Consider the following 21,397-nt stretch of genomic DNA (forward strand, 5'->3'; position numbering starts at 1 on the left):
GTTTATGGATATTATACATGGAACTGGTTCTGTATTTATCCTGCTGTAGGTTATGGATAGTATACATAGAACTGGCCTTGTATTTATTGGGTATTATACATGGAATTGGCACTGTATTTATGCTGCTGTGTCTCACGGGGTATTAAACATGGAATTAGTGCTATATTTATCCTGCTGTGAGTTGTGGGTTATTAAATTGGCACTGTCAAGGAATATGTGTAGCAAATGAGGACAGAAGCCAACAACCCCACTTTCCCTGTTCCGTCCCCATTTCCCAGGCCCTACTACAGACACACTCCACCTGTTTCCTACTTTGCTGCTAATGGGAAGACCCAAGAAAGATGCATTTGCGAAGGGCCTTGAGGGAACTGGGAAGCAGCATGCACTTTCATCACAAAGCCACAATACACAAAGTGTTCGGGGTTAAAAAAATCATCGAAACTTTCCATCGCTGCAGAAGAAAGCATCACCCCTTTATTACAGGGATTATTAAAGGCAGCTGACGTCACAATGGATGAAAAGAAGAATGTGTTGATGGTTCTGTACATCTTGCACAATGTTATTTATCAAGCCATCCTTGAAGATGGGGAAAACTACAGTAAGTGCTTTTAAAACAACAATGGGGCTATTTTGTATAAAGAGTTGCCAGTGCTCCTTTCTTTTCTCCCGGTGCTTGGTTGCCATAACTTTCAGTGCTGCATTAACCGCGTTTGCCTCGCACATTGTTGCCCCCCCCTTTTACCATCTTTATACAAGCTCTGTTTTTATGCTGACAAGTCTATAGTCTTCTCGCATAAACGTTACATTATGTTAAATGCTTTCCTGATGGCTTCTAAGACATGTCAAGGTTACACTTAAAGTGATTGGGAAGTGCTTTCCTTGTAGGCCCCCCAGCACTGAGGCATTTAGCTTCACAATCTGTATATGTGTGTATATGGGGGGCAGAATTATTTTATAGTCTATTTAATAGCTGAATTAATCAAACTGACATCAATGGGAACTTATTTGTGGAAATCCACTGGTTACGGATCAACAGGGCGAGAAAACACCTGGACTTCTGCCCTGTGCTTTAGATTCTGTGTTCCTATAAAATGCAACGGGACGCTCAGTGACTGGGGCCCAGTAAATGTTTGCTCAGTCCCATTCAACCCACTACTGCACTGGTCCTGCAGTTATTCCTTGTTCCAGTCCCTCCATCCACTTTAAATGGATCAGTGATGAGCGCAGGACCCAGGGGTGTCCATGAATGGCAGGAGGGGCACGTGCAATGCCTGGAGGGTCCCAGACATGGTAAAGGGCCTGGGGGTCCCTAGTTAATGCCCTGATGTTTACTATATTTAAATGTTAGGAAATAGGGGTCATTAACCAGTGGCAGACCTGGGGAGGGGATGAGGGATACAGGGCTCATTTTGCTGAAAACTCGGAATGACGTTTAATGGAAGTGACGTCACATGCACCCATGTGTGTAACGTCACTTCAGTATGTTGGGGGTGATACTGATCCTAAATACAGCCCCAGGCCCGGACTGGCAATCTGTGGGTTCTGGCAAATGCCAGAGGGGCTGCTATAAGGTGCCATAGAAAGTCAGTATTTAGTGGGCTGGTAGGGCCTCTCATGGGCTGATTTGGCCTCTGTGTACCTGAAATACCCTGTACCTAGACCCCCTGTGTTTTACAGGTAGTTTTAAAGGGGTACAGTCACTACATACTGTAATCAGTCCCAGAAAGGAAGTGTAGGCAGGTGTGAGCCCCAGGAAATACATTCCCCCGTGCCAGTGCAACAGACTATAGAGCTCATATACAATACTAATGGCTGGCAAAGTGCAAAACCCAGACGTAAATATAATTCATATTTACCTTTCGGGAGTAGGAGTTGTTGGATGTTAGTTCATCCTCCGATGAGCTGGAATTCTCTGTTGCCTCCTTCAGCGCCAAACCTATGATATCAAATCAGAAAGCCATAAGCGCTCTCATTAGAGACAACCTGTCCATCAGTGCACCTGCCCGGCTTGCCATTAACTACACGTCTGAGACAGGCCCAATTTTGGATTGAGTCCAAGCCTCCAGGCTACGCCCCCAGCCCCCCCTCCGTCTCCCTATTTTATTTTTCCTGTAGATATCACGCCGGGACGGCTGAGTCCATAAACACCAATTAGGCAGCCTGACAGTTTATAAAGGCAAAGTCTCTAATTAAAAATACATGTCTTAAGTTCGTCATGTTTCATAAATAATTGTGCAAGGCTTAGCCGCTCCGACATAATTGAATGTTTAAAGGAAGGAGAGGGAATGCCCCCCGTGCCAACTCTTAAACAAATTACCCTCGTGTTCTCTGTACCATCTGGCGGCTTTTACTACATGACATCTGCTCAGTGTGAGACGAGTGGCGTCGGGCTGTCTGATGATATTGTACAAACACACGCACTCAATGTATCTAGAAGTATTCCGGGGAACAAGGTTTTTATCGCAACCGGCGCTACATAAATATTTCACTCACACAGTCCAAACAAATGTCACATTACGGGAATATCACGCCGTTGCACAGGGGGAAGCAGGGAATGCTGGTTATGAGATGATGCTACATGTCTCCTCCAGAGCAGTGATCCCCAACCAGTGGATTTTGAGGAACATGTTGCTCCCCAACCCCTTGGATGTTGTTCTCAGTTGCCTCAAATCAGGTGCTTATTTCTAAATTCCAAGGTTGGAGGCAACATTTGGTTTAATATGAAACAGTTGTCATGCCAAACAGAACCTCCTGTAGTCTCGAATAGACAGTCCACATAGGGGCTAAAAAATACCCCATCACAGGCGTAATTGGCATCCCTATTTTTCATGCTTGTGATGTTCAACTCACTAGAGAGAAGTGGTGGGACTAGGATTCAGCTGTCATTGGGGGCTGGGTGTTGTACTGGAACAACAACTAAAGGGCAACAGGTTTTTGGCCATCACTGATATAAAGAGGTATGGCCATTGTTTTGTCCTACTAGGGCTCAGTGTTGGACTGGGGGGGTCTGGGCCCACTGGGGCTGCCACATCAGGTCCCCCCCTGACCCAGCGGCAAATCCCTATGGGTCCCCTGCCCCAGCAAATCCCCCTCTGTCCTCCTTAAAACCCTCTTTACCAGTGCTTCCCTTCTTGCGCGTTACTTCTAATTGTGATCAGCGGGGAGGTCAGAAAGAAGCACAGGTAACAGCTGTAGGGAGAGGGTCTGGACCAGTCCGACCTTGCCTGGACTCATTTGCCCGTGGGCAGTAAGCCATAGCAACCATTTAGTGATTGACTTTTTCTTCAGCCAGCTGCAGGTAGAACAATGAATGCAACAATTTGATTGGTTGCCATGGGTTACTGCCTGGGGCAAATCATTTTGCTCTACTGTGACCCTAAATTTCTATAGTCACTTTCTTGCCTGCTGTCTCCAATATCCATAATTTCTTACTTTGTTTATCTTTCCCTGCGGTCTCCACCTTCTCAATCTCAATCTTCTTCTACTATCTTCTTCCTTCCCTACTGTCTCCATCTTGTCCTTGTGTGACCATCTCTCCATCTTGTCGTACTGTCTTCATCTTGGCCTCTGCACTCTATCTTGTCCTACTCTCACCATCTAGTCCTACTTTTCTTTGGCATACTGTCATACTGAATGGCCTTCATCTTACCCATCTATCTCCAACTTTTCTTTCTGTCACCATCTTGGCTTGCTTTCTTCAACTTTCTCTTGTGTCTCAATTTTGGTCTACTTACTCTATCTTGTCCTACTCTCACTATTTAGTTCTTCTTCTCATTATTGAACCCTACTGTCTCCACCTTGTCATGCCATCTTCATCTTTCCCTAGTGTCTCCATGTTGACCTACTCTCACCATTTAGTCCTACCTTTATTTATCTTTGCCCCCTGTTACCATATTGCCTCTCTATCATCTTGCCCTACTATCTACATCTTACCCTGCTGTCTCCATCTTGTCCTACTGTTATCATCATTCTCTACTGTTCCAATCTTGCCCTACTGTCATCATCTTGTCCTACAGTCTCCGTCTTACCCTACTGTCTCCATTTTGCTCTACTGTCATCATCTTGTCCTACTGTCTCTATCTTGTCCTACTATCTCCATCCTGCCCTACTGTCTCTATCCTAACCTACTGTTTCCATATTGTACTACTGTCATCACCTTGCCCTACTGTCCACATTTTGTAGTACTGTCCACACCTTGTCCTACTGTCACCATCTTGTTATGCTGTCATAATTTTGCCCTACTGTCATCACCTTACCCTACTATCTACATCTTGTCCTACTGTCCACATCTTGTCCTATTGTGTCCATCTTGTACTAAAACTAAAAGAGGGTGGTAATGTTATAAAAAATAAGGTTTCAACAAAGTCTAGTAAATAACTGCAGCCAATCAGAAGGTGGCTTTTACTGATCACCTATTTGTTTCATTGCAGGCAGCTTTCGCTACATTAACCACATAGTCAGGACATTCCAGGTTACCATTATTACATTATTAGTTTTGATGGAAAGGAAGTGACTGCAATTAAATAAATTGCTTGGGAGATGGAAAAACAAAAAAAAACTTCTGAAACCTTGTTTTTACAAAGAGAAACTCTTAACAAACTCCCCGCATGACTGCAACAATCCTTTTCATTTATTTACCAGCATTTAGTTACAGTCGCTTTATCTCTTTTACCGTGGGAACAACTGTGCCGACCTGCATGGACCTTTTTACTTCTGCATGCGAATAATTGATAGAAGTGACAAGGTCCGTGCAGCAAGGTCCCTGCGTTTTGTTCTTAAAGCACTTAACGTAACAATTAGATTGCTTCTCGCGTATAACAGTCGAGGCCGGAGCAGTGATATATTGTGCATTACATTTACATAAGCTCTCCCATAACAATATGATGATCTGAGGATTAGCTTTGCCTTTCTTTTTACCAGAGAAAAGAAGATTTAAACCCTTTCTCCAAAATACCTGTGAAGCTGCCTACATATAACTAAATCATTTCCTAAGGTCCCTGGGCTGATGTTCAGATCATGTTAGGTTTGTTGGGGGAGGGCAGCATCAAGGGGTTGAAGAGGTCCACATTCAACTGGATTTTTAAACTTACTCCATAGATACCTGCCTGTAGGCTTACAACCATACATGGACCAATAGTCTGCTGACTTGGTCTAGAGCCAGTAGTTTTTGTTCTAGTCCCACCCTGTACTTGAGTCACAGACTCAAGACAGACTCCTAGCCTTTCCCTCTGTAAGCTGCCATCAGTGTGTTTCAGTCCCACCCACTGCCTGGGTTACATAATCCCTTCCCCTCCCATGTAGGCTGCTATCAGAGTGTTCTAGTTCCACCCACTGCTTGGGTTACAGACTCATTGACCCTTCCCCTGTAAGCTGCCATCAGAGTTTTCTAGTCCCACCCACTGCTTCACTCACAGACTCCCTGTCCTTCCCCTGAAAGAGTGTTGCTGTTTTTGATCTAGTTCCACCCACTGTTTGAGTCACAGACTCACTCCATGCTTCCCTCTATAAGCCGGGACCAGAGTGTTCTGTGTTCAAGTTTTTTTTTAGAAAAGGTCAACTGAATTTCACATATAGTCATTCTTCCATCCCACCCCAGCTGTGCACCATTACATACTCTGCCAGTATCCCACATCCTTAAAGCCTTAATTTCTTCACGGCACTCATATCTGACCTTCAAGTCTCTTAGGAACCCCAGTGCCACTGATGGCCCCTGCCTAGAGTCCCCATCTGATGGCAGCCTTGGCTTCTGGAATCCTTAAACCATTGATAAGATGTAGGCCTATACTGGGATCTAACAATCTAATCAATGTCTAATAATATAAATATACTGTTGGACGAGGACTGCATGGGCCAGTTGATGCAGTGGCCTGCTTAGGCCTACTATTCATCTTGGGCCAAACAATCAGCTCCAGCACAACATGGCTACATCAAGCAAAGATCTGTTCATTTGGAGACCAGCCAAACTAGCAGATTTCATATGTATGGCCAGCTTAAGGCAGGCATTAGGACAATCCAGAGGCAATGAGCCAAATAAGAATTGTTTGATCAGAAGTCAATAATCAGATCACATAAGTGGTCTATGCATGGGCAATAGTGGGTGTTACTCAACAGGATTTTCCCAATATCTGACCCAGCTCTAACCAGAAATCTTTTAGGGATGCCATTGTTCTGGTCCCATATACAGTCCAGTTGGTTGGCCCATTTATGACCAACCAACTGGACTGGCATCTGGAAATGTTAAAGTAGCTCTCCAAAACCTAAACCCTGACTATATGAGCATGTTGCCAAGTAATCTAGGTACAGGCAGTGAGCAAATAGGATAGGGGTTATTCTAAAGGATTGTAATTGGTAAGGCTCCTATTTATATTATATAGAGAAGACAACCCACTGGAAGGATCAGACCGGGGTTCTTGGATTCCAGGGCCCATGCACAGCTGCTCTGAATTCTCACCTGACCGTGCAGAAGAAGGAACATTCGAAGCAACTCTGATCAGAAGTCAATAATCAGATCACATAAGTGGTCTATGCATGGGCAATAGTGGGTGTTACTCAACAGGATTTTCCCAATATCTGACCCATCTCTAACCAGAAATCTTTTAGGGATGCCATTTTTCTGGTCCCATATACAGTCCAGTTGGTTGGCCCATTTATTACCAACCAACTGGACCGGCATCTGGAAATGTTAAAGTAGCTCTCCAAAACCTAAACCCTGACTATACGAGCATGTTGCCAAGTAATCTAGGTACAGGCAGTGAGCAAATAGCCTAGGGGTTATTCTAAAGGATTGTAATTGGTTAAGTACCTATTTATGTTATATAGAGAAGACAACCCACTGGAAGGATCAGACAGGGGTTCTTGGATTCCAGGGCCCATGCACAGCTTTAACAGCTCTGAATTCTCACCTGACCGTGCAGAAGAAGGAAGATTCGAAGCAACTCTGGGTTCTTTATCACTCAGTTTCCTTCTAAAGCTCCCAAAAACACTCCATGTCTCATTGGACGAGGCATGCAGGGAGTCCTCTGAGGCCTTGCTCTTTAGCCGCAGTGATGAAAACAGAGAGTTTTTCCTGCTTCTATAAGATGCAATGCGACTTGTGCCATCATTCTGGTTCTCTTTAATACTGACGTTGGCCAACATTCTGGGTATGTCATCAAGTCTAACACTTGAGGGGTCATGGTGGATTTTTTGGGAATGCCTACTCTCCCATACTCTTCCTTCATCTTGACAATTAATTGTGTTGCTATGCATTGTGGAGGACAAGCAATCCATCTCTGTGCCATTGGTGCCATATTCAAAATTGCTGCAACCTCTTCTAAAAATTGAGCTGGGGAAGTCAAAATAATTGCCCTGTGACTCGGGCCTGACTTTTTGGGGTGATTTCTTGGGTGATTCTGGGGCAGAGCTGATTGATTTTGTGAATGATCTTTTGATTGCATTAGACAAAATAGCGAAAGTGGATTTTTTGTTCTCGGTTTCTCCACTTGGATTGCAATTGGTCTGTGAAGATGTTCGTTCTGTTCTGCTCCCCACAGGAGCTCTGGGTTCTGAGCAGCTCCACTCCAGAAGATCGGATTTCTCCTCCTTAGAAAGTACCAACTTTTTCAGTGTTGGGTTTTTGGTACTGGTCACCTCTAAATTCATGGGGTCTCCGTGGTACCTGTGGCCTGTTTGCTCTGCACCTTTAGATTCCCTTGAGCCATGTTGATTATATTCCCTGTAGGTATTAACCTCCCAGTTGTGATCTGGAACCTGCTGCTCAGCAGTTCCAGGCAACCCAATGCCATTATGTGCTGTCCTGTCCTGCTGCTCTTTATAATGAGGAACATAGGAAATTACTTCTGGGTTCCTCTCCTCCCTGCCCAGAGGATTTGAAGACTTCATATTCCCATTGGGCTCATTTCTCCCAAAAACCTGCAATGAATTAAAAAAATATGTATGTACAGTAGGTACCTCAGGATTGTAAATTACTACTGGTATCAGCTAGGATCTGTGCAGCCACTGGGACAGAATTCTCTCTTCTACAGATAGCTAGAATCTGAGCTGCCATAAAACAGGACAGGACTGCTGCTTCCAATGGGGATCAGATAGGATCTGTGCAGCCACTGGGACAGAATGCTCTATTATACAGATAGCTAGAATCTCAGCTGCCATAAAGCAGGGCAGGACTGCTGGTTTCAATGGGGATCAAATAGAATCTGTACATACTGCCAAATTTCTAGTTTGATGTCATCTCATCTAATGTGTAAGGTCTGAGACCCAAGTGATACATTATATCAAGCAGAACAGTGGAACCCATAACAAATTACCTCTTCGTCTGGAGAACTGCCCGGGCTGTAACTTTCCCTTGAGGCATGAGTTGACTTTTTGGCAATAATCAATGGAAAAGCTGAAAGGGGGAGAATGAAACAAGTAATGAAACAACACAGGAGTTTGTCTATCTAACAGATAAAGACCACGTATTTATTCAGTGATACAGAACAGCCAGAGCTGAGCCTCTTCGGCCCTCCCAGGATATCATTATGAAACAATGTTTCTTAGCCATAGTTACATTGTATCAGCAGCAAAATAGACATTTAACTGTGTTTTCTCCACTAGGGGGTTCCTCTGAATGCTTAAAGCCTCCAGGAGGTATATTCTACCCAGCAAGTGGTATTAAATCCCTAGGCCCAGTGTCAGGCCAATAATAAAGAGGGTAGGGTGGCAACACATGTTGTTGAGATACAACTCCCAGCCTCCTTCCATTGTCTGCTCAGTACTGCACCGATACTTGTTGGGGATGAATTGAACAATTTTGTGTGTCAGCAGGGGCCACAGTCACAAAACAGCCAACGTTCCAATTGTATCACATGTTTGGCTCTTTATAGAACACACTCAACCAGAAACGATACTTTGAAGAAGCCACTTCCATTCACTGTGCCACAGGAACTATGCTTGGGTGCTGTAGATAAACTCTCGTGAAAATACAAGTGGCTCCTTCAGACGTGACCTTTCCCAGGGTGCAGAAAAACTATTTCATGCAACATATTTCAGATTCTTTTGCTGGAGACTGCTTACAGATGCTCCAAAACTGAATTATCTGGGGGAGGAATTCTAGTAGATACTGAGCTCCCCCTTGTGGACATATTTTAGTTTGCTATAAATGGTGCACTGGCTGGCAACATTCCTTCTTCATATACCCCCCCCCCCCCCATGTTACAGGGGTCTGTGCACACCATCCAATTATCTTCCTTGAGACTTATTAGACTGTTTGTCTAAAATCTTCATATATATTCTTAGTATGTAAAATATCATAACTTAACAGCCAAATCTGTGCCTGCCCATGAACAGAGGCATAAACTGCAGCCCCGATTTGCACAGACACAAGAGACAGGAGCATTTTGTGATGAACCTGTAGCCTGAGCAGCAAACTCACAGGGAATTATTATTATGGGCAGCATTAGGGCAAAGAGCATATTGTTGCCAAGACTCTAGGAAAGTCACAAATACATCCATACACCATTATGAATACATTTCATGTGCAGACATAGGGGGAACCTTGTTAGAAAACTCTAGGTACCCAGGCTCCCTGGCATGATATGGGGCACTTTCTGGAAATCTCCCCCTAAGTGGACTTCAGGCTGGGTCCCTTTAGCTCATAACAAGGTTACAGATATATAGAAACATTGGGATAACAGTCACCCCACTATAATATCAGGGGTACCCAGGGTACAAATAAGCATCATCCCAAATCTCCCCCTATGTGGCCTTCAGGCTGGGCCCCCTTAGCTCATAACAAGGTTACAGATATATAGAAACATTGCGGTAACAGTCACCCTGCTGTAGTTCCAGGGGTACCAAGGCACAAATAAGCATCACCCCAAATCTCCCCCTATCTGGCCTTCAGGCTGGGCCCCCTTAGCTCATAACAAGGATACAGATATATAGAAACATTGGGGTAACAGTCACCCTGCTATAGTTCCAGGGGTACCCAGGGCACAAATAAGCACTCATCCCAAATCTCCCTCTACAGGCCTTCAGGCTGGGTCCCCTTTGCTCATAACAAGGTTCCAAATATATAGAAACATTGGGATAACAGTAACCCTTCTAAAGGTTTCAAGGGGGACCCAGGGCACGATTAAGCACTCACCCCAAATCTCCGCCTAACTGGCCTTCAAGAATATTCTATAAATGTGGCAACTGTCACGTCTATCACAAATCTATCACGTCTCTGTTCTATATGTACAATATGCGGCTGCAAACTGAGAGTTAATAGAACTTACTCGACTGAACCTTCTTTTTCCATCTGTGATGCTTGCTGGAAGCCACTGACTGGTTACTTTGTGCATGGACAGTTGCTACAAGGAAAAAAACAATTAAATAATAAGATAAAATAGCAAAGAGAAATTCAAGGAAACTGATGGAGAGGATTGGGAATTGCCTGCCCTGGCTGCTGAATGAGTGAACTGGTTGGTTATACTTCCCCTTTACAATTAGATCTCAGCAGTCTACATCCTTGTAACTGGCAGCCACAGCTGTCAGTTGAAAGTTATCTGGAAGCTGCAGGTATTTTAAAAAGTTGAAGAGATGGATAGAAATGTATTCTCCTGTTAATTAGAGAAGCAGGTATTCTCTATAATGTTATGACATCAAATAACCAGGAGGGGGCAATGCTGGCTAAAGAAAACCTCCTATATCCAATACAGTTGTAAGATTTCTGGTGGAGATTCTGCCCACTACAGACAGTCCCAGAGGTTGGGCACTCGGCTCATTCCGACTTACTGGTATATGGTGTTGACTGGTCGCTGTACTCCTGACTAGCATCATTCCTTGTTGCCGTGCCTTTGGCTTGGGTCAGCTGGTGGCCGGCAATGCAAAGGGATGGTATTCTCAAGGGTTCTTTACTGTGATGATTTGGGACATCTTCAAACACTTCACATTCTATGTCTGAACTAGAAATATGGGAAAAAAATTACTGAATTAGTCATCAATGGCTCCCAATGAGCTCACTGGCAGAAAAAAAGTTTTGGGGACAATTAATGTTCTTTTATTTTCATTCGTCAATATTAGACAGTAAGAAGTTTATCTGATCGAGCCTCCTCAGTGGGCAGAGATACAAAGCTGGCTGCAGTACTCACCTGTCTTCAGTCCCTGCTTATCTGTTCTACTTCCTGGTTCTGTGCTCAGCCTCTAGGGGGCACTGTTATGGGACCTTGACAATTAGCTCAAGCCAGAAGTGTTTGTGTTTCCACCTACTGGTGAGCACTGGGCATTACTACTGTAAGTCTCCATGACCAGGAAAGCAGGATAACAAGATTAAGGAGTTTTTTTTAGATATTTTAAAGATGAACTTTACATTCAAGCAAAGACTGGAGTCGCTGTAACCGTGTATAAACATCATGACCATTAATTATACATTTGGGCAGGTGCTGCCATATTATTCCCTTTAACAGTGGAGCTCTTGTAGATTGATTTTCAAGAATCTTTCCAAATTTTTACAGGATAAGTAAACCTTTAAAATAAGTGAATATAAAATTGGGCTATTCTAAGCACTTTTGTCATTTCCATTCATTATTTATTTTCTTTTAATTCCAAGATATTAAGGGATACATGTATTGTTAATATGAATGAATTTTGCTCCATCTAGAAACCTTTCTAACAACTTTCCTATGTAGAAGAACATCAGAGCAGCCTCCTTGACTACTTGTGGTCAGATTGGTGGGAAACTGACCAGCAGGTGGTGCTGTTGGAGCAAAATTCATTCATATTGCAGTACATGTTTCCCTTAATATCTTGGAATTAAAAGAAAATAAACAATGAATGTAAATTACAAAAGTGCTTAGAATAGCCCCTCATCAATTTTACATTCACTTATTTTACAGGTTTACTTATCCTTTAATAAATAGGCTTTTGTTTTTAAGACTTTTGGGGTGACCGGTACCTGCTCTCATCAGTCATGACCATGACCCGCTCGGCCAGAAGGTTGTGTCCTGCTCCTTCCACTTGAGAAGCGATCCGAACAGATTTCCACTCTACCGATGAGACTCTTCTTCTAAAGTCTTTAAACTGATGGTTCCCTCGGGACTTCTTAGGTGAAGTGGGTTCATCTGAGCATCAAAAATTATGATTAAGAGAAGAAATAATAAACTTATACCAATATTGCATTTAGCTGGTAATGGCAGAAAGGATGTCTCGCTACTATACCTGATATCTTACACTGTCCCGTCCAAGAGACTATTATTCCACTGTTACTATAGGCACCATCTCTCCCTACTATACTTGCTATCCCACAGTCACAATCCCTTCCTAGAGACTATTATCCCACTGTTACTATAGGCACCATCTCTCCCTACTATACCTGCTATCCCACAGTCACACTCCCTTCCCAGAGACTATTATCCCACTGTTACTATAGGCACCATCTCTCCCTACTATACCTGCTATCCCACAGTCACACTCCCTTCCCAGAGACTATTATCCACTGTTACTATAGGCACCATCTCTCCCTACTATACCTGCTATCCCACAGTCACACTCCCTTCCCAGAGACTATTATCCCACTGTTACTATAGGCACCATCTCTCCCTACTATTACCTGCTATCCCACAGTCACACTCCCTTCCCAGAGACTATTATCCACTGTTACTATAGGCACCATCTCTCCCTACTATACCTGCTATCCCACAGTCACACTCCCTTCCCAGAGACTATTATCCCACTGCTGCTAGAGGCACCATCTCTGCCAGTGCCTACTATACCTGCTATCCCATATCACACTCCCGTCCCAGAAACTATTATCCCACTGTTACTATAGGCACCATCTCTCCCTACTATACCTACTATCCCACAGTCACACTTCCTTCCCAGAGACTATTATCCCACTGTTACTATAGGCACCATCTCTCCCTACTATACCTGCTATCCCACAGCCACACTCCCTTCCCAGAGACTATTATCCACTGTTACTATAGGCACCATCTCCCCCTACTATACCTGCTATCCCACAGCCACACTCCCTTCCCAGAGACTATTATCCCACTGTTACTATAGGCACCATCTCTCCCTACTATACCTGCTATCCCACAGTCACACTCCCTTCCCAGAGACTATTATCCACTGTTACTATAGGCACCATCTCTCCCTACTATACCTGCTATCCCACAGTCACACTCCCTTCCCAGAGACTATTATCCACTGTTACTATAGGCACCATCTCTCCCTACTATACCTGCTATCGTGCAGTCTTCTAACACTACCTTCATGGGCATTGCTAGTATTCCTATACTATCATTGGCTACTATTATTTGGACACGCTGATATAGAAAACTATGGGAACATAACATGTCAAGCTGAGTCAAAGTTTATGCATGTCAGTGAATTACTTGTATTTTGTGACATCTATACATTGTTAATGGTTCCTTGGCAGGATGTGTAGGCTTTGTATAAATACGTGAAAGTACAGAGAAGCAGCGAGTTATTTGTGAACAATTTAGTTTTCAAATGAAAAGCAAAAAGATGTTTCCTTGTACTGAAGTCAGAGAGATGGAAGTGATTCATCCAGTTTGATTATTATGAATAGTCTGCACTAACTTGGCTTTGGTCAGATGCCATGCAGATAGGTTAGATGTGAAGTGTACCTAAAATATAAGTAGTGTGCAAATTTCATTTTATTTTCCCTCAGACAGTAATATATGAGGGTATAGCTTATTCTTTGCCCAGAACATTCCTTCTCTGTATATTTGTATTTATACATATGGGAGAAGGGAGGTGCCATATTGATTCCATTAGCCAGTACAGTATGAGGGTATAGCTTATTGTTTGCCCAGAACATTCCTTCTCTGTATATTTGTATTTATACATATGGGAGGAGGTGCCATATTGATTCCCTTAGGCAGTACAGTATGAGGCTATAGCTTATAGTGTGCCCAGAAAATTCCTTCTCTGTATATTTGTATATATCCTTTTTTGTACAAGTAAGCAGAATAGGAGGCTACAGGGAGTCTAGAAAAGGCTTTGGCCAAACTGTGAGGCAACAATGAAATCTTAGGCAAGGCTGAATCTGCAGCTACAGCTAATATGAAACAATCCAAAACGACCCAGCCACTTCTAAATGTTTCCATTTGCTCAGAGAAAAATTTTGGCTTATTTTGTTACCTACTTTTCAAGGCAACTAATATATATACTACAGCTAATATCTTGCATTTGAGACAACAGCACCACTTGCTGATCAGTTTGGCCAAATGGTTGTCTGAAAATGTTTTTCCTGAGAAAAGACTGGGTCATACTAGAGCTGCAACTTCAAGGGCCCTCCTTGCAACCCCAAGGACCCTCATCCCAATGCCCCCCAGCACCACATACTTCTTACCTCATTCCTTCTACTTCTTTTGCGGCTGGGATCATGGGAGAGGGGGCTGCCTAAGAGGGGGAGCAGTCCAGGGCTAATGTGGCCCATGCGTTGCTCTACTCAGAATATTATGTTATTGAGCAGAGAAGAGTCATCTGGTCAGTTCTAAGCGGCACAACATCACAGGACCTTTATTTTCTAAACTCGTTTTCAGCCAACTGGGTGGCACTGTTTTATCATTTATCTAGTAAACTAGACAACATTAATGTAAATTGCATACGTTCTTATAAGAGCCGTTTTGAGGGTTTACATTGCCTTTAAATATATGAAAGCTGTTTTCTATAGAGCTGTGCTAGTACTAGCACTGGATGTAACAGAAGCAGAATGATAGAACAGAATATATATTATAAATATGAATACATTCGCGGTAACTATAAGCAACGCCCCCAAGGAACCGTCTCCCAGTATAACTGGGAAATATATGTTTTAGGCTTAAGGATAACTAAAAGATAACTGCAATACGGTAGAGGCAGGTCAACTGGCTCCTGACAGAATTGACCCTAGTGTGTATGTGAATGTGATAGGGACGTTAGATTGTAAGCTCCACAGGGGCAGGGACTGATGTAATATAAAGGATACTAATACTAATAATTTTGCATTGCAGAGTGGAAGGTGAATATATTAGAAATAAATCAATTAATTGTACGTAGGCCAAAGCCTGGTGTCAGCGAATGCGGCTAACGTTTCCTACAGGTTAAGGGCCCTCAATGAGAGGAAGGTGCTAATCCAGAGGTGTGATCTACTAATCCCCTTGTAGCTAAACCATTAGTGGAGGGTACAGCTCATTCCCTCTCAGGGTCTAGTGGCAGCCAAAAAAACAAAAATAATTTCGGACTTTCTGTTCCTCATAAGGGAGGGGTCAATGTTTGAAGGTTCTCCAAACCAGTTTTGCTGGGGTGCCTAGTGAATACATAAGAAGCACAGCGACATCACCTCCCAGTATATTCACCCCGTCTCACCCAGACCACACCCTATTCCTCCCGAACCAGAATCCACCCAGACCATGCACCCTGTCCCACCCTTGCTGGGGTAGAAAAACAGATGACAAGTTTTCTGCAGTCAGTGAGTATTGCTTATTGAACATATCTGCTCCCTTCTCCATTTCTAAGCTTTAAAACTTTGTTCTCTACTCGCTGGCAACCACATAACCAGCAGTGACATCATCATACACAAGAAGAGTCATCATCCCCATACACAGGAAATTGTTATTAACAGAGAAGTCTCATCATCTGAATGTGGAGAAAGGTAGAGATTTTATAACTCCCAGCCTCTGCCATACAGCCGCCCCCTTATCAGCATATTATACCCACAACCAATACCAGGGTCAGACTGAGGTGTCCGGGGCTGAACTCAAGGGACTCCTCCTGGCATTTGCCCCGCACCCCCACCCCTGTGCATGACCCCCACCTATACCCTTTGCCTCCCTCCTCCTTAACTTTACATCTGACTGTCCAGGCAGGGGAGCGAGCTTGGGATCCAGGTGGGGTAGTGTGTTTGGGGTCCAGACAGGGGATCATGCTTGGGGTACAGGTGGGGAGAATGCTTGGGGTATAGGCAGGGGGTCATGCCTTGGGTCTGAGTGGGGAGAACAAGCTTGGGGTCCAGGCAGGGGATCATGTTTGGGTTCTGGGCGGGGAGCATGCTTGGGGTCCACAGGGGATCATGTTTGGGGTCCAGGCAGTAGATCATGTTAGTGTTCTGGGCAGGGGGAGCAAGCTTTGGATTTGGATGGGGGAGCAAGCTTGGAGTTCAGGTGTGGAGGGGGGGTCATCTTTGGAGTTCAGGTGAGGGAGGGGTCATGCTTGACATTCAGGTGGGGGGTCATGCTTAGGGTCTGAGCAGGGGTGAAGGCCTGGACCAGGTTTTTCCTGGTGTCCCGCCAGTCCTGTCTGACACTGACAATGGGGTCTTCGTAAGTGACCCCTTAACTGTTCCTGTCTGGCAGCTAGTGAATGGGACATTGTTTGCTGTGGTGATGCAGTTCCTGGTACTGAATCTATCACTGTATGACGAAGTATATACAATATATATATATATCTTTGCCTTTGTTTATAGAAGGATTTAAGCGTGCCCATTGCATGGAAGTGTGTATGTATATATATATATATATATATATATATATATATATATATATATATATACATACACACTTCCATGTAATGGCCATGCTTAAAGGAGAAGGAAAGGTTCAAACTAAGTAAGCCATATCAGAAAGGTCTATCTAAAAATACCAGTAAACCCCCAAAGTAATGTTGCTCTGAGTCCCCTGTCAAAAGAAACACAGCATTTCTTTCCTTCTATTGTGTACACATGGGCTTCTGTATCAGACTTCCTGCCTTCAGCTTAAACCTCATTGCCCTGGGCAAGAGCATGCTCAGTTTGCTCCTCTTCCCTCCACCCTCCCTTCTCTACTGTAATCTGAGCCCAGAGCAGGGAGAGACTCAGGCAGGAAGTGATGTCACACCACATTAATACTGCAGCCCCTATCCTAAACAAACAGAGAGTTTCTAGAGCTTTGTACTCAATAAAATGCCTCTGTAGCTTTCCTTCTCCTTTAAATCCTTCTGTAAACAAAGGCAAAGATGTGCATCCCAAGAGCCCTGTTACCCCCCCCCCCAGATCTGTACAAATAAAACACAGCTGGAAGGGGTCCCGTCATATACATCGTCCAATTATAGATATGGGAGATAAATCCTTCTATGAAGTATGAACATTACGGCACAAGCTGCACAGCTTCTATAGTTAAAAAGTAAGAACCAATCAACAGCAATGGTCTATTGATCCATTAGAATGATTAAAGTCAAGGTTTGATTGGCTGCTGTGGGTAATGGACACATTCACACATATGTCTTAAGAACAGTATCCTGACTGAAATGTTGACATATATAAATGTAAAAATATAAATATTTTCCTTATATATAAATCCCTCAGAGTGCAGCTAGCTTGACACTCCATTTATGCATACTGATGGACAATAGGTGCATATATTTAATTTATAGTTTTAATTTATTGCTTCATATTATGGGGAAGCACCGCTCTTTGTTTTATGCACCATGGTTAGATTGTTAGCTCAGCAGGGGAGGAAGGACCTCTGGTTGGAAAATTCCCACCTGCCGCAGTGTGTGTATAATTAGTAATGCTATATAAAAATAAGGATTAACTACCGCGTTTCACACTCTCCCCCTGTGATATTTCCATTGCCCATAAAGCTGCTGCTCCTTGGATTAGATCCATATGTTGCACCAGGATCTGCATTATAGGAGAGATCTTTCATTCTCACACTATAAAACCCAAAGGTCAGATGCTTATTTCAGACCTGGGAGTAAAGTTCAAGGGATTTCTTCTGTGTTTCATGTAATCTGACATGTTTGTTTCTATGTATAAACAAGGCTTAGAAATTCTTTTCCATAGGGGGCAAGAAGGCATCCAGTGAGTCTGGAGGAAAGGCGGTTTCACCATCAGAATAGGAAGGTTTCTTTGCAGTAAAGGCAATCGGATTGATTTAATATTAATGGGGTGGATGTTATGGAATTCTCTACTAAGAGAGTTGGGTAATTGAGTAAGAGGTAAACGAGTAAGAAATCATGGGAAGGGTATAATTCTGTCATCAGATTTTAATTTCCTGCCCTCCCCTAATTGGAGCAATGTTTTGGTACACTGGTACTGTAGGACCTGGAATAACTTGTTTCAGTAAATCTGAAATAAATGACAATTTTGACATTCCAAGTACAAAGCCTCCGCTGAAATGTTAATCTGAATTGGAACAAAGATAGTATTTTGTGTCTTAATTATATTTTAATTGCATTCTGTTACCCGATCTGTGCGAGGCAGGATATTAGAAATATAGGTATATATTACCTACCTTGTGCCCTGGAAAAGGATAAGGTTTAGAGAAAATAACACATAAATACTTATACAAGACAAGGTTTTAAAGCATAAGCAGATAAGCTGATAGAGAAGGGGTGCAGGAGATGAAAGGGTGGAGGCACATCAGGTCATCAGACAGACAAGACAAGAACAACATTAGGATGGTCGGACATAATGGAGCAATTTGTGTTGGTCTGGCATTAGTGGCGTGGGGATATCAAAGGGACTCAATTACATACAGACAGACATCAAAGCACAACAGCAAATGGGTATAAAGAACATTGATCATTATCTCCAGAGTATCTTCAAGCTTGTGGCTAAGGGCAAATACTCACCCGTTCCCCACCTTGATGCTTTCTCTGATTGAATCCAATAAAGTCTCTTTGCTGGAGCACGAGTGAATGCCACACGCAATATGGGGCTCCCTGTTGATGATAATCCAAGCAACTCAATCAATGGTGCAAGTGTGGTCATGCTCAATATGGGCAGATTTTGATGGTCTTCCTCTTGATTTTTTCTACTTTTCTCAGCCACTAGGGACTCTAGACTAGATTCCAAGACGGATGTCATCACCACTTTCTTATTTTTGTCTCAGTCATTGGGTCTTTTTGTCTCAGTCATTAATAGATAAGTGTATTATCTTAGACTTAACTGGGAGTTGAAACCCCCTAGGAGTCATCCATAACATAGTAACATAATAAGTTTGGTTGAAAAAAGACACACGTCCATCAAGTTCAACCCTTTAAGTCTATATATAACCTGCCTAACTGTTAGTTGATCCAGAGGAAGGCAAAACACCCTTTTGAAGCTTCTCCAATTTTCCTCACAGGGGGAAAATTCCTTCCTAACTCCAAAATGGTCCAAAAAAATGACCAGTCCCTGGATCAACTTGTAATATGAGCTATCTCCCATAACCCTGTATTCCCTCACTTGCTAAAAAGCAATCCAACCCCTTCTTAAAGCTATCTAATGTATCAGCCTGTACAACTGATTCAGGGAGAGAATTCCACATATTTACCTCTCTCACTGTAACAAACCCCTTCAGATTATTTAGTCGTAACCACCTTTCTTCTAAAAATAAGTGGGAGTTCTAATTACTTAAGGTGACTTACTTTACACTCATAGTAATTTTAGTTGCAATTGCCACCTTTAGGAATGTTGGTCCCCAGTTGACCCAAACCAGTACCAGTACCTCAAATCTGTTCCATACAGCTAGGCAACTGCTTGAGAGGTACCAAACCCCAGGATTAGCTTTAGGATTTAGTTTGATTTTTGGTTTGAAGTCAATATGCTCATTAGACTTAGAACTGTGCCAAAACATTGTGCCTTAACTCTAGACGGCATTGGCCATATTTAAAGGAACACTTTTGCATCCTTCACAAGTTTGCCCCAAAATTTTCAATAAATCTTGCCTTGGAGGGGGTAAAACATTCAGTGCTGCTTTTCCCTTGAGAGAACATGGCCTCATATAGACTATGAATAGATTTAGTTTCCCTTTAAACTAATGTTCCCAAGGTTCTGGGTAATCACATTTGTAGACCATTATCTCCACACCAAGATGAGGAACACAATAGAATACTGCTTTACTGCAACGTGTAGTTGAAATGTGCTCATCTAACGCTACAGTTCTCTAATGTTGAGCCAAGAGGGCATGGTTCCTCCTGCGGGTTGGACACAATTCCATACTGACCAAGCCAAAGCAAGAGATAAAACGAGAGGATGACGATTGAGCGTCCCAGCTGCAAGGCTTTCAACCCAGCATGATAGGTCATTCGTTTTGTTGTTTTAGCGCAACAAGATCCATCATCTGAAACCCACATTCCAAAGGGCCATTGTGTTTGGAAATATCAATCAGAACAAGCAATACTTTTACAAGCAATAATTTTTTTGTACATTATTTTTATTCCCTCCTGGGGTGAGAAGCAAAAAAAGAAAAGAGAGGAAAGTGGGCAGCAAGGAATGAGCGATTGCCCATTGCATCTCTTATGTTTGAGAAGTTCTAAGTTAGTGGGACACATGTATGTTATAAAGATCAATGTGATCCCTGCAGTGATAACGACCATTAAATCAGTTCAAGTTCTCCCTGCTGACAACTCTCTAATTTGTTTTGCTTTTCATGCTGAAACAAGTTACAGGTTTTAAACATTTACATGAGGTCCAACAACATTCTCTGTATTGATTTCAAGAGAATATTTAATGGAAAGCATCTTGGCTAGCAGGTATCTTTAGTTTTAATGTTATAAACAATAAATGTATCCCCTACTGTAAATGATAAATATTTTAGAAGTCACTGAGGGGTTCTATGACTATATAAAGGCACAAGGCTACAGGATGAGTTAAACGGGGAACTCTGAGTATCACTCATGTATTATAAGAAATAATGTACCCCATACTGTAAATGATAAGGATATTAGAAGTCACTGAGGGGTTCTGTGATCATATAAAGGCACAAAGCTGCAGGCTGAGTTATACAGGGAACTCTGAGTATCACTCATGTATTATAAGGGTTATTGTACCCCCTACTGTAAATTATAAGGATATTAGAAGTCACTGAGGGGTTCTGTGACCATATAAAGGCACAAGGCTGCAGGCTAAGTTATACAGGGAACTCTGAGTATCCCTCATGTATTATAAGGGATAATGTACCCCCTACTGTAAATTATAAGAATTGTATAAGTCACTTAGGGGTTCTGTGACCATATAAAGACACAAGGCTGCAGGTTGAGTTATACTGTATGGATTATAAGGGAAATAAATGTATGTATATGTTGATATTTGATTGGCAGATGGCAAATTAAGACATGTTGGTGAAGATGTTAATTAAGGTCAAATAGTAGAAATATGGACAGGAATGTAATAATTGTAGGTATTTGTACAAATTAATTAAAATGACAAAGGAAGAGAGGAAACAAACAGGGATTATAAACTAACATATTTATTTTTTTACAGATCAGTTTGTCATTGAGTTGAACAGAATCCAGCGTGCGCATGGTACATTGTCATCGGAATTAAAAAAGATTAAAAAAAAAAAGAAAAATATTCACTTCATATGATAAAACGTGAATTAAGATTGTAAAGAAAGGACTTTTCCCCAAAACCCAGAGAGAGATGAGAGGAAAAACAGTCCATATGGGAAAGAGTCTGTAACAG

The 21,397-nt window shown here is 42.6% G+C and overlaps 1 protein-coding gene across 4 annotated transcripts in view; it reads right to left on the minus strand.

The window, feature by feature from the left end:
• Window positions 1-21,397, minus strand: part of LOC108715283 (F-actin-monooxygenase mical2-like) — a 108,498-nt gene that overhangs the window by 10,809 nt on the left and 76,292 nt on the right. For 3 of the 4 annotated variants that reach the window (XM_041560996.1, XM_041560997.1, XM_041560998.1), the window contains 6 exons: window positions 11,918-12,083; window positions 10,759-10,928; window positions 10,260-10,334; window positions 8,307-8,386; window positions 6,903-7,911; window positions 1,857-1,936 (listed from right to left, as the gene is read on the minus strand). In XM_041560996.1, coding sequence (XP_041416930.1) covers window positions 1,857-1,936; window positions 6,903-7,911; window positions 8,307-8,386; window positions 10,260-10,334; window positions 10,759-10,928; window positions 11,918-12,083 — 1,580 coding nt within the window. Of the gene's footprint in view, window positions 1-1,856; window positions 1,937-6,902; window positions 7,912-8,306; window positions 8,387-10,259; window positions 10,335-10,758; window positions 10,929-11,917; window positions 12,084-21,164; window positions 21,389-21,397 lie in introns of those variants that run through there. The other variant, XM_041561000.1, reaches the window with a different exon arrangement.

Source organism: Xenopus laevis, chromosome 4S (genome assembly GCF_017654675.1).
Source record: "Xenopus laevis strain J_2021 chromosome 4S, Xenopus_laevis_v10.1, whole genome shotgun sequence".
NCBI classification, from domain to species: Eukaryota; Metazoa; Chordata; class Amphibia; order Anura; family Pipidae; genus Xenopus; species Xenopus laevis.